Source organism: Trichomycterus rosablanca, chromosome 7 (genome assembly GCF_030014385.1).
Source record: "Trichomycterus rosablanca isolate fTriRos1 chromosome 7, fTriRos1.hap1, whole genome shotgun sequence".
Classification (NCBI taxonomy): domain Eukaryota; kingdom Metazoa; phylum Chordata; class Actinopteri; order Siluriformes; family Trichomycteridae; genus Trichomycterus; species Trichomycterus rosablanca.
Genome location: NC_085994.1, coordinates 1,910,001 through 1,922,519, shown reverse-complemented (window position 1 = coordinate 1,922,519; position 12,519 = coordinate 1,910,001). Strand labels below are relative to the sequence as shown.

Sequence of the window (12,519 nt, the reverse complement as noted above, 5' to 3'; positions counted from 1 at the left end):
GTGCTGAAGTGGAATTTTAGAAGATGGATGAACTGGTCACATGATGCCTGACTGACGGTTTGGAAAATCTGAGCCGCCGCTGCAGACGCTGGCATGAAAATAAAATCTTTAAATAAATCACAGAGGGCACAACGTGAACGAGGAGGCACAAAATTAATAATGTTTTTAATTTTATTATATTTTTTAAATATATTTTATGCATGTAGTCAATTAGTTTTTTTGCAGTCGAGGTGGGTATATTGCTGCTCACGCCTTCGACGACCCGCACGCAGCCCTTAATGGAACCCTTTTCCACCCATGCGCTCTGCACAGGCGCCTCTATCCACCAGTCAGGGTCCTTACACAGAGTTTGAAGACCCCACCCACATAGTCCAGTCATCCTTCCCAGCAGGCACTGCCAATCATGCCCGCTAGATGGCGCCCAGCCGATCAGAGGCAACACCGAGTTTCGAACCGAGGAGTTCAGACTCTCGGCGCTGGTGTGCTAGTGGAATATCCTGCTGCGCCACCTGGGCGCCTTTATTAAATTTTTATCAAGTGCTTTGTCCTGGTCAGGGTCGTGGCGAAGCTGGTTCCACATTGCAGGACTATACCAGCCCGGGCATCGCCAATCACGCCTGTGTAGACGCCCTGCCCACCGATAGCACCGCCGTCACATCTTTATTAATATTGGTCCAGTGGGCCGAACATCCAATTAAATTAATTCCATCATTTTTCCATCTTTAAAAGTCTGCAGTATAAGCGGCACTGGAAACGTTACTCATTCGCTTTCACCAAGCACTCGAACCTGGTCAGGGTTGCAGTGGCACACTGAGTTTTGCATATTATGAGAGGATGCAAAATATGCAGAACACCTCACAGACGCTGATCATCGAGTCCAGAGATGAGGATCGACTCCGGGTCGTCATGGAGAGTTAATGGACTTAACAACAAAGTCTAACAGTGAACTTATTTAATGATTTTAAACATATATTTCTGTAACTATCCATTTTGAAATGATGTTTATTATTACGATTTTCTAATTTTTTCATTCGTTTGTTTTCTATAAAGTCCAATTTTTATATTTCATTCCTTTCCGACACAGCTGAGAGTCGGAGTGTAATCAGGAGGCGCTGTGTGAGATCAGTCAGGTGTCGAACAATAAATAATGAAATAAAAATGCAAGAAGATGAAACACGTGGAGTGCAGCGAGGCTCCGAGCGGCGGGTTCGAATATCACACACTGGGGGGCGCTCGACGCTGTGCGGGAGTGAGAGTGAAGTGCAGTAACACAACACGAGTATTCATAATACAGCGGACGCGTCAGTTCAGCCCACAATTCTAATCATTCGGGGACATAAATTCTCCTTCTTGCTTAACGAACGTTTGCTATTTTATTTCTACAGCTTCTCCTTTTTCCTCACAGTTTAGTCGTAGCCAGTTCCTCTTCCTCTGCTGGAGACCCCGATGGTGTACGAGGAGGGTATGTTTTCCCGACACGCCCTCCCTCAGATATGTGTGCTCCGCCGACCCCTTCTTATCGGCCTTATTCGTACTTCGGTGGATCGACGCATGAGGTCGGTCTCGCACAGGGAGAGTCACACACTGATCTCCACGTTCTTCCACTTCTGTACAGGCACCTTGGGCTACTAACCAGGGTCCTTACACAGCCGCCCACTTTTTAGTCCCCGTCTTTTCCCACCCAGCAGACTAGTGGATGAATTTGTCTGCTGCAGTTAATAATTATAATTCAGATAATAATTACGCGTCATTCTTTAAGTTTTATTCTCAGGGTGACGGGCGGGTTGGGTTTCCAGGGGGTCACATGGTGAAATTCTGATCATTTAAAAATTCAGTCGCCGAAATCTTCAAACTCCCAACACTGTCACGGCATGTACGTGACTCACAGGTGAATGTAAACGTTGTACTTGAACTGTACTTGCTCTTTAACACTTCTTATTAGCTGTGATTCGGGACGCTGCATCATCTGAATATCACTGATTTTCATTTTCACGGCTTCACAGTCATCTGACACATTCATTCACCAAAAAAAAATCAATAAACTAACATTCATTTGTAGACAAAACGACTGAAATTCTGTCCATCACTGTGTTTCTTTTCTTTACATAATAACTTCACCCACTTATAAACAAGCGCAACCAATCAGAGCTCAGCTCGGTCCCGATCCGAGAGCCTTCACGCTGGTGTGCGACTCCTCCAAGGGGTCTGAAAGCCGAGCGAGAGCCGAGCGGGAGCCAATCGGAACGCACTGTACCTGCGTTCGTCATACAGCTCACGATTAGGGCCTGCGGGGGGCGCCGAGTGCTATTTTAGCTACATAGCTGTCCACATAATGCATACAAGGACATGAAAGAAATAACACACACACACACATATATATATAGACGTCGACATAATGACGAATCAATCAATCGATCAATCCATCGAATCCAATACTGACGCAAGACTCCCATCGTCGTTCAGGACCAAGGAGATGGAAGAACGCTCGACAGGAGCTGAATACTGATAAATCACGTCCAAAAAAAGAGTCCAGCAGCTCTTAAGAGGGGCTTCACGAGCTCCACAAGCCCGTAGGATCCAGGATAGGATAGTGTACATGGTTAGAAGATTGCACGTAGATCACATGACCCAGACGTCCTCCTCAAGTCTGTTCGGAGGTCGGCGTACAGTCCCACGCAAAAGTTCGGACACCAAAGGTGTGACATACCGGGCGGGAAATATAAGTGCAGACGTTCAGGGAGGTTTATTAACGTATATTTACTTTAAATACTTCGTGGACTTTTGCGCGGGGCTGCAGGGACGCGACGGTCAGAGCGTGACCTTGCTGAGTCGCAGCGACAGGCTGTTGCGCGGTTGCGTCCGTGGCAGCGTGGAGCTGCAGCGCGAGCGGAGCTGCACCGGCCGACCCTCGGCGCCGCGGGCGCGCAGGACGAAGTCGAAGTTGGCCGAGGTGTTCATGGCGTAGAAGACGTTGGCGTTGTCTGGGATCACCAGCTCTGAGAAAAGAGAGAGGAAGTCAATTCCACCAGGGGGCGAAAGTCAGCTTTACAGTGGCATCTTTGTTTTTTTTAATTATTATTATTTATTTATTTACGTTTTCTACTTTTTTTCTTAACAACCGAGTCATTTCCAGCTCCCTACTGCCTTTACAATGGCCGAGGAGAGTGACAGACTAGCACTTAAGAGCCATAACACGCTCTGCTCCATGTGTTCCTCCACTATTCCTGCAGACGACCTCAATACATCAAACTCTATCCATCCCACCCTCCCTCAGACACGGCCCACTGTGTCAGGCGGCTAGCAGCGCTCAGATTCCAACCGAAGTTCTCTGTTGTGGTGGGCGAGTGTTTCGGACCGTCGCACCAACCTGAGCGTCCCATGTTTTTATACAAAACAAATTAATGCGTCAATTATGGGCGCTCGGGTAGCGTCGTGTAGCGACCCACATTTTGTCCGTGATTTTTGTGCAACCCAGGCAACACAATAATTCATCCTACCCTCTCTGCTCTGCACAATCTGGTCCCACTGTGGCGTACAAGATGTAACTTAAAGCCTCCACAAGAAGGTGTTCGCGTACTTATTTCTGCGACATATTTTTCTGGCTCATGACCCACCTAAAAACTCTGGCATAAGAGAAGAGAACAAAAACGGCGACTCTGTTACGTCGTACTTTTGTCATAAAGCAGCGGCGTCCAAACTTCGGCCCACAGGCCATTTGCGGTCCAGTACCATTTTTGAAATGGCTCATTAGGTATTTTAGAAGTTCCTGAACTTTTGGAAAGACAAGGTGGCTCCAAAAAAACTCCAAGGCACGCTGGGAAAACGTTTTTTTGTTTACTGATTTCAGAGGGAAGTGGGTATGTTTAATTTGTCAGGAAACTGCGGTAATGACGGAGCGCAGGATTATTCACTTGTAAGCAAAATCTGAGTTTACACCAGACTGTAAATATAGATTATTAATGTCAGTCACTCAGATAAACAGAGACGTGTGTTTATAGTCTTCATGTAGGATTTTCAGAACTGAAACCCGACAGGTTAGAGGGTAAAATTCGGAGGTTCTGACGCCTGTGCTCACCTCTCTCGTCCGATATGACCTGTACGAGCTCGTAGGTCTCGACCTGTTCCTCGTCCAGGTTGTGTTTGGCCATGGCTCTGCTGATCACGGCCGGCGTTTTATCCTGACTGGTCAGCTGCGGGAAAAAGACATCGTGTGAGAAATTCATATCAAAATTAGTGTTTAAAACCACTGAGGATGAATAAAAGTTCACTCGTTTGAAAGGAAATGCTTAAAATCAGACACACTGCTGAGTTCTGACACACTGCACCGATTTCCTGCCTCGTTTCTGGTCTCAGGTATAAGTATTTACAACAGGAGAAATGATAGGGATAAATATTTTTTTTAAATTTTTAGCATTTAGCAGACGTCTTTATCCAAAGCGACTTACATTACAGTTACAGTATATAGTCTGAGCAACTGAGGGTTAAGGGCCTCGCTCAAGAGCCCAACAGCAGCAACCTAGCAGTGGTAGTGGGGCTTGAACCGCTAGGCTACGGCTTTTATATTTAATATAAAATTATAATGTTAAATATAGGTATGAATGAGCATAATAAAAGTAAGATACAGATAATAATATATAATAACAATAATATAGATTATAACCGATATAAACATATAGGTACACATATTTACAAAGGGGCAATACTATACATTGTTTTATATATTTGAGTATATGTAGGGATAAATATTAAATATAAAATATATAGGTAATAATATAGGTATGAATGAGTATAATAGTAGTAATATATAGATAGTAATATATAATAATATACAGATAATAATAATATAAAGTACATATATACACATACATACAGTATATATATGTACGGATAAATATTTAATATAAAAATATAATATTAGATTAGGTATGAATGAGCATAATAAAAGTAAGATGCAGATAATAATATATAATAACAATAATATAGATTATAACTGATATATACATGTAGGTACACATATTTACAAAGGGGCAGCACCTTCTCTTCAGTGGTTTTTCTTGATTATTTTTATTTTCTACATTGTAGATTAATACTGAAGACGTCCAAACTATGAAGGAACGCGTACGGAATTATGTAGTGAACAAAAAAGTGTTAAACAAAGCAGAATATGTTTTATATTTTACCAACTCTACCTCTGCACAGCACAACTGATGCTCTCAAACACATTAAAAAAGCAAGAAATTCCAGAAATTAACTCTAGACGAGGCACAAACGTTAACTGAAAACCGTTCCAGGTGGCTACACCTCATGAAGCTGATTGAGAAAATGCCAAAAAGTGTGCAAAGCTGTCATCAAAGCAAAAGATGCTACTTTAAAGAATATAAAATATAAAACATATTCTGGTTTGTTTAACACTTTTTTGTTCACTACATAATTCCATACGTGTTCCTTCATAGTTTGGACGTCTTCATTATTAATCTAGATATCAAGAAAAACCACAGGAATGAGAAAGTGTCCAAACTTTTGACTGGTACTGTATATATAATGTAATAATATAATACATTTATACACACACACACACACACACACACACACACACACACATATGTATATATATATATACAGGTATGACTATTTACAATAGGAGCAATAATATACATTGGTTTATATATACAGTAAGTGTATATAGGGATAAATATTAAAGATTGAAAATATAATATTAGATATAGGAATAAATGGGTATAATAGTAGTAATAATATATAATAATAATAATATAGATTATAATCGATATATAAATACAGGTATGAATATAAGAGGAGAAATATGTAGGCTTGGATACGGCGGTGCAAATGTGTGTCCTAGTTTGAGTTCACTTTCCGCTGCTTACCATGATGCTCTTGTAGAGGTTCCCGTTGCCGTGCTCCAGGCTCACCCGGATGATGCAGGCGTCCTGCGTTTGCGTGTTGTACGCCGGCGAGGCCGGTGACGTGGGCGTGGTGGGCGTCAGCGACACGCAGCGGCGGTGGTTGCACGAGGCCGACGGGCCGCTAGCTGAGGACGAGGACGTGTCCATGGAGTGCAGGGAGGTGCAGGAGGACGACTCGGACATCTGGACACAACAGGAAAAACTCACACGATATGGACAAAAGTATTTGGACACCGAGTCCTAATATTATTAATAATATTATTAATTAGGCAGGACGTCTAAACACTTTTGGCCGTATAGGAGAAACAAACCGGAGGCCGGACTGCATGACGTACCTTCTTCATCTGTGAGTGGAGGGTGTGTGTGGGCGTCATGCCCTCGCTGTCCGAGGGACTGGAGTCACTGGAGGACACGCTGACCGAGTCCATGCTCTCCCCCGAACTACCAGCAGGAGGCGACCTGGGCGTCTCTCTCACCGGGGAATTCGCAGCGGCGGCGGCTGTGGCGTCTGTTCCCAAAAAAAGCCTGCGAGATGGGAAGATACTGACGGTCACAATTCACTCAACATAAATGACTCGATTCTAACGAATCATTCTCAATATTAATAACCCGATTCAAATGAATCACTCAACATAAATGATTCGATTCAAACGAATCATTCTCAATATTAATAACTCGATTCAAACAAATCACTCAACATAAATGACTCGGTTCATACAAATCATTTTTTACATTAATAACTCAGTTCCAACAAATCATTCTCAACATTAATGACTGTTCATACAAATCATTCCTCAATATAAATGACTCTGTTTAAATGAATCATTCTTGACATTAATAACTCAGTTCAAACGAATCATTCTTAACATTAATAACTCGGTTCAAACAAATCACTTAACATAAATGACTCGGTTCAAACGAATCATTCTCAATATTAATAACTCGATTCAAACAAATCACTTAACATTAATAACTCGGTTCAAACAAATCACTTAACATAAATGACTCGGTTCAAACGAATCATTCTCAATATTAATAACTCGATTCAAACAAATCACTTAACATAAATGACTCGGTTCAAACGAATCATTCTCAACATTAATAACCTGGCTCAAACAAATCACTCAACATAAATGACTCAGTTCAAACAAATTTCTTAGCATAAATGACTCGGTTCATACAAATCATTCTCAACAATAACAACTCAGTTCCAACGAATCATTCTCAACATAAATGACGCTGTTTAAACGAATCATTCTCAACAATAATAACTCAGTTCCAACAAATCATTCTCAACATAAATGACTCTGTTTAAACGAATCATTCTCAACATTAATAACTCAGTTCAAACGAATCATTCTTAATATTAATAATCTGGTTCAAACAAATCACTGAATGAATAATTCTCAACATTAATAACTTAGTTCAAATTACTTTGAACAGTGTCATTTATGTTGAGAATGATTCGTTTAAATAATTAAATCAGAGCTGTATTCCTGGGTATTTTTAAAGAACAGAATCAAAGGTAAACAAAAGCGTACAGTAAATCATGTTAGCTTCTGTTCTTTAAAAAAGGATTAAATTAATTTTTTTTTAATATTAAATATAAATCTTAGGTAAGCAGTGATGAAATGTGCGTGTCGGTCGCGGTGCCGTGATTTCAAAGATACCCGAAAATACAGCTCTGTGATTTGATTCCGAAGAATGATTCATTTGAACAGAGTTATGTTATGTTGAAACTGATTCGTTTGCTCAGAGACATTCATGTCCAGAATGATTCATTTAACAGAGGTATTCATGTCAAGAATGATTTCTCTGAACACAATCATTAATGTCTAGAATGACTCATTAGAACAGAGTCATTCATTTTGAGAATGATTCATTTAAACAGTCATTCACATCAAGAATGACTCTTTTAACAGAGTCATTCACATTTATAAAATAATAGATTTTATTTTTAAAGGAAAATCACACTGATATAAATTTGATTTGGTTTATTATAAAGAACAGAAGATAAGCCGAGCACGATTAGTTACCGTTAGCTGATGTAAACTAAAGTAGATTTTAAACCTGTGAGGATTTTTAGTGGGAATCTATCTTGTATTTTTAATTCTAACTTCATCTAGTGTTTCATGTCCCATTTAAATTTTAATTCTACACAATTCTACGGGTCAGACTTACAGACTGAGTCTCTTCACCATGCTGGTGCGAGACTTCGGCGACGTCGGGCTGCTGTCTCCCACTCCCTCGATCTCACAGGACAGGGCGTGGCTACAAAAAAAGCAGAAGCAAAGCGGTCAGATCCCATTTTGTGTGGTGCTCTTATTAATTCATTCATGCATTGTCTGTTTTACCGCCCTTTTATCCTGGTCAGGGTCGTGGTGGGTACAATTCACTGGGTGAAAGGTAGGAAACACCCTGGACAGGTTGCCAGTCCATCACAGGGCACACACACACACACACACACACACACACACTTGGGGCAATTTAGTAGCTCCAGTTAACCTGACTGCATATGTTCTTGGACTGTGGGAGGAAACCGGAGCACTCGGTGGAAACCCACACTGACACGGGGAGAACATGCAAACTTCACACAGAAGCGTGCCGCACTGAATGCTGGGATTGGCGTCGGACGCTCCCTCGTTGTTCAGTCAGATCATCACTCAGAATTAAGGCGCCTCAGTAGGAGGCAGTTGTGGCCTAGTGGTTAAGGTACAGGACTAGTAATCAGAAGGTTGCTGGTTCAAGCCCCACCACTGCCAGGTTGCTGCTGTTGGGCCCTTGAGCAAGGCCCTTAACCCACAGTTGCTCAGACTGTATACTGTAACTGTAATGTAAGTCGCTTTGGATAAAGGCGTCCGCTAAACGCAGCAAATGTAAAAGTAAATGTAGGAGCATTTTAATGGATTTAAGAATTTAGACACGCCCTCTTCTCGGGAGTGTAAGATGACGTAAAATGTGTCTGTGTAGAGAGATCTACACTACACTAGCTGCACTAATTTATGCTTGGACCCCGGTATTTCTAATAAAATCCGTCGAATTCCCCCGTGCGGTGTAAACAATGTCCGTCTGTCGTAACCACGCGTGTAAGAAAGTAAACAGAGTGAATGTGAGAGCTGGAGTGTGTGTACCTTTCCTCCTCGGTGTGCTGAGGTTGGGTTTTGAACCAGCGCAGGAAGGCCGGGTCGGGATTGAGACAGTAGCTGTTACAGGCCGACTGCAGGAGCTTAATCTGAGCGATCACCTCGAATTCCTGCAGAGACGTAAACAGACTGTTATTAATGATCATTCAGCCATGTGGTGACGGTTTAATGATATTTTTATCCTGGCTTACAAGCATGAGGTTGAAAATATTCTGCAATCGGTTACTGGGTCACAGTGTGCAATACTTCTTCTAATCTTGCGAGACTCTAGTTTTCTATGCAACCAGAAACCTGCATTTACTACAGAAAACAGAGCATGCACACTCCATAGCACAGACGTAGACACCGTGTTGGTAGGTGGTTGCTACTTAATTTTACAAAGCTTGGCTGCAGGGCTCTAGAGTGCGACCAATTTGGTCGCACATGCCACCTAATTTCTCAATGGTGCGACTGAAAAAAATCTGAGGTCGCACCGGTGCGACCAGCCGTTCGAGGGGGGAAAAAAAAGTCTCTGTGACTCTGAAAGTCTCCGGTGCAACAACAGACACACATTAGGCCCATAATCTAATCATATCTATATATGTAAACCAATCAGAGATAGTGAAGGGCGGGACCAGCGCCATCAACGGTGGGCGTTACACAGCGAAAGTTACGAGTAGTAATATCATGGCGGAGTGTGTAGGATATGTGTGAGCATCTGTGCTGCTGTTACAGATGTTGGTTTTTATGTAAAAACATCAAACAAATATCGGTGATTAGAAGACGTGACGTGTTTGTCTCAGTTGTTGTTTTCTTTAGTTCATTGACGTGAGAAGAGTTTTGCGCTTCGCTTTCACCGCGACTCTCGATGTAAATAACCGATTTGCTCAGCGCTCGACTCGATAGATAAAACATCATTAAAGCTCCATGATACAAACAAACATCTGTGTGAAATAACCATCAAATCCAGTAAATCTAACAGCTCCACATGTCTCTGTGTTTAACTGGATTTACTTCACGTTAAGCGTTGTTCGTTCTGTCCGGGTTACTTTTACCACGTCATATCACACAGTTCATCTTTTTTTTAAGGCACTTTAAACATATCAGCAGCAAACTGACTCAAAATGTAATAATGTCATGTCATGTAGCCTACGTCAATAATATGCATCTCGTTACTGCATTAACCGTATGTAATATTCTTATCATTAAATGAGATGTGCAGTTTGAAGCCCTTAAAACACTTGCACTTTTAATTTAGATTTTCTTTTTATTTCATTTATCTTAAATTTCAGCTCAGTGAAGCACTTTAAGCAACAACACCTTTTCAGTAAGTTACATTTCTTATAGAATTGTGCTTCAGATAAAGAACTTTATGTTGACCAGATTGTTAGTTAATCATTTACAAGTCAATATTGCCTATATGGACAGCGATTAAAAAAAAAAAAGTGAACCTGTAAAACTGAGGTGCTAAATGCGATGCGGTCGAAAATTTGGGTGCACCTAACTTTTGTGCTGGTGCACCTAAGAAAAAAAGTTAGGCGCACCAGTGCAACCAGTGCAAAAGGTTAGTCTAGAGCCCTGGGCTGGAATAGCAGTGATAAGCTTTTGAAAAAGTCAGAACACCTGATTAATCACACGATTAGTGATGTTTTTTAGGCAAATGAGCTCGAAAAAGCCACTAAATTTCAAATTCATTAGACTAGCAGGGATCCAGGGTTCCAGCTCCACATGTATCTGTGTTTATCTGGATTCTCCTCCCTGTTTCACTTTTAAACTTGTGTTACAGCTCCAGCTTCTGAGAAACGGTAAGAATCAGAATCAGCTTCTCCCAGAGTCTAAAACGCTTCTGGTTCAGAATAAAGCTTAACGTGGTTTAATGTAGTAAAAGAAGGAGACAGGAGCACTAAACTTCTCTTCATTATTACTGCTCATAAGTTCCTCCACTAATCACATTCCTCACTCGCTGTTTTATTACAGTAAGTCACGGTGAGTTTTGTGCACCGCCGTCACACTTCATAGGAAATAACGGCACAGCGGCGCAGAAGCGATTTTGTCACTTCTCATGTGAATGCGCCGGTGCTGAAGGGAATCGAGCATCTCCACCATTAAGAAGAGTCAGGAAACGATAAAGAAGTAAATCTAAAGTGCAGCTTTTATTGTATTTTTATTGATGTGTAACTGTTAGTAATTGTATTTCAGTGTTTATATTATATTTGTGTTATTTTCAGTGTTTAAGTGTCAAAAACAACCTCATTATTTTACATGAGGCTAAAATATCTGCAGCTCCACGGGACCATGGACGCATTAACAGGTTTCACAAACATCCTTATGGGAAAAAATACCTCGAAACTCAACGTCTTTAAAACTTGACGCCGCTCCCAGAACCGACTGATGTAGCGTTTTAAGGTACCGCTGTAATTGAATATGATAGCACCCCCTAGTGACCATCACCCTCTAATTAGTAAACCCAATTCTAATCGGGTTCTGAACACCCTAATTTAAGCAGTGTGTATGAACAGGGCGTGTTAGGTACAGCTCATCTCTGCCAGTCATCTCTGCTTGGCTCAATCAGTTCTCAGAGAGGCGAAACACTCACCCTTCTCCTCTTCTCAAAGTTGATCAAACCGCCCTGTGGAAGAGAAGATAAAAGAATTAGAAAGTGCTCCGGGTACTTTTAAATAATATGTGTTTTTTAATAAAGAAAGCCACGCCCCTTTTACAGAGACTTTATATGCTATATTACGAGTTCTCACCTCCACGAGATCTGGTAGTGCCGTGTCCAGCATGGTCAGGTCTGTCAAAAACGTCCCGAGGTACGGAATCGTCCCCTGCATGGCACCCTGGAGGAGTCACCATAATAAGAATCTTTATTATTACAATATTGTATGAATTATAAATCATGCATTTATTAAGCAGCTATGAATCGGTCCACTGCTCACACTCACCGCCTCTTTCTGCAGCTGCAGCCTCTTCTGAGAGCGTTTCTGATGCTCTTTGGCGCAGTTCTCCAGGTTGGCGAACTTGGACGTGCCCTCCTGTACAAGACAGAGTTACAGTATATTAATTATTATATTAATTATTTCCTTATAGGAGGAAGAGTCGTCGCTTAAATAAATACGAGGTTCTCAGCAAAAATGTGGACTCAGCTAGATGAGAGATGCAGTGATGCCAGCTCTGATGTTGGCACCAGCCAGTTTTGTAATATATTAATGATCAATTGACGTTTACATTTACTGCATTTATCCAAAGCGACTTACAAATATGACTGGATACAGTTTGAGCAATTGAGGGCCTGTCAGGGGCCCAACAGTGGCAACTTGGTGGTGGTGACCTCCATTTGGGGTGTAATGACCTCCTTTTAGGGGTCTGATGTTCTCCTTTTAGGGGTCTGATGTTCTCCTTTTTGGGGTCTGATGTTCTACTTTTTGGGGTCTGATGTTCTACTTTTTAAGGTCTGATGTCTCCCCTTTTGT

General features: G+C 41.6%; 1 protein-coding gene across 2 annotated transcripts in view; it reads right to left on the bottom strand.

Annotated features, from left to right (window-relative positions):
- Positions 1–1,747: 1,747 nt before the first annotated feature.
- Positions 1,748–12,519, bottom strand: part of rgl1 (ral guanine nucleotide dissociation stimulator-like 1) — a 50,086-nt gene continuing 39,314 nt past the window's right edge. For both annotated transcript variants that reach the window (XM_062998827.1, XM_062998828.1), the window contains exons 10-18: positions 11,992–12,081; positions 11,800–11,886; positions 11,643–11,675; positions 9,056–9,177; positions 8,106–8,195; positions 6,260–6,449; positions 5,886–6,107; positions 4,076–4,190; positions 1,748–2,996 (exon numbers count right to left, since the gene is read on the bottom strand). In XM_062998827.1, the coding sequence (XP_062854897.1) occupies positions 2,809–2,996; positions 4,076–4,190; positions 5,886–6,107; positions 6,260–6,449; positions 8,106–8,195; positions 9,056–9,177; positions 11,643–11,675; positions 11,800–11,886; positions 11,992–12,081 (1,137 nt within the window). In that variant the 3' untranslated portion in view covers positions 1,748–2,808. The remainder of the gene's footprint in view (positions 2,997–4,075; positions 4,191–5,885; positions 6,108–6,259; positions 6,450–8,105; positions 8,196–9,055; positions 9,178–11,642; positions 11,676–11,799; positions 11,887–11,991; positions 12,082–12,519) is intronic.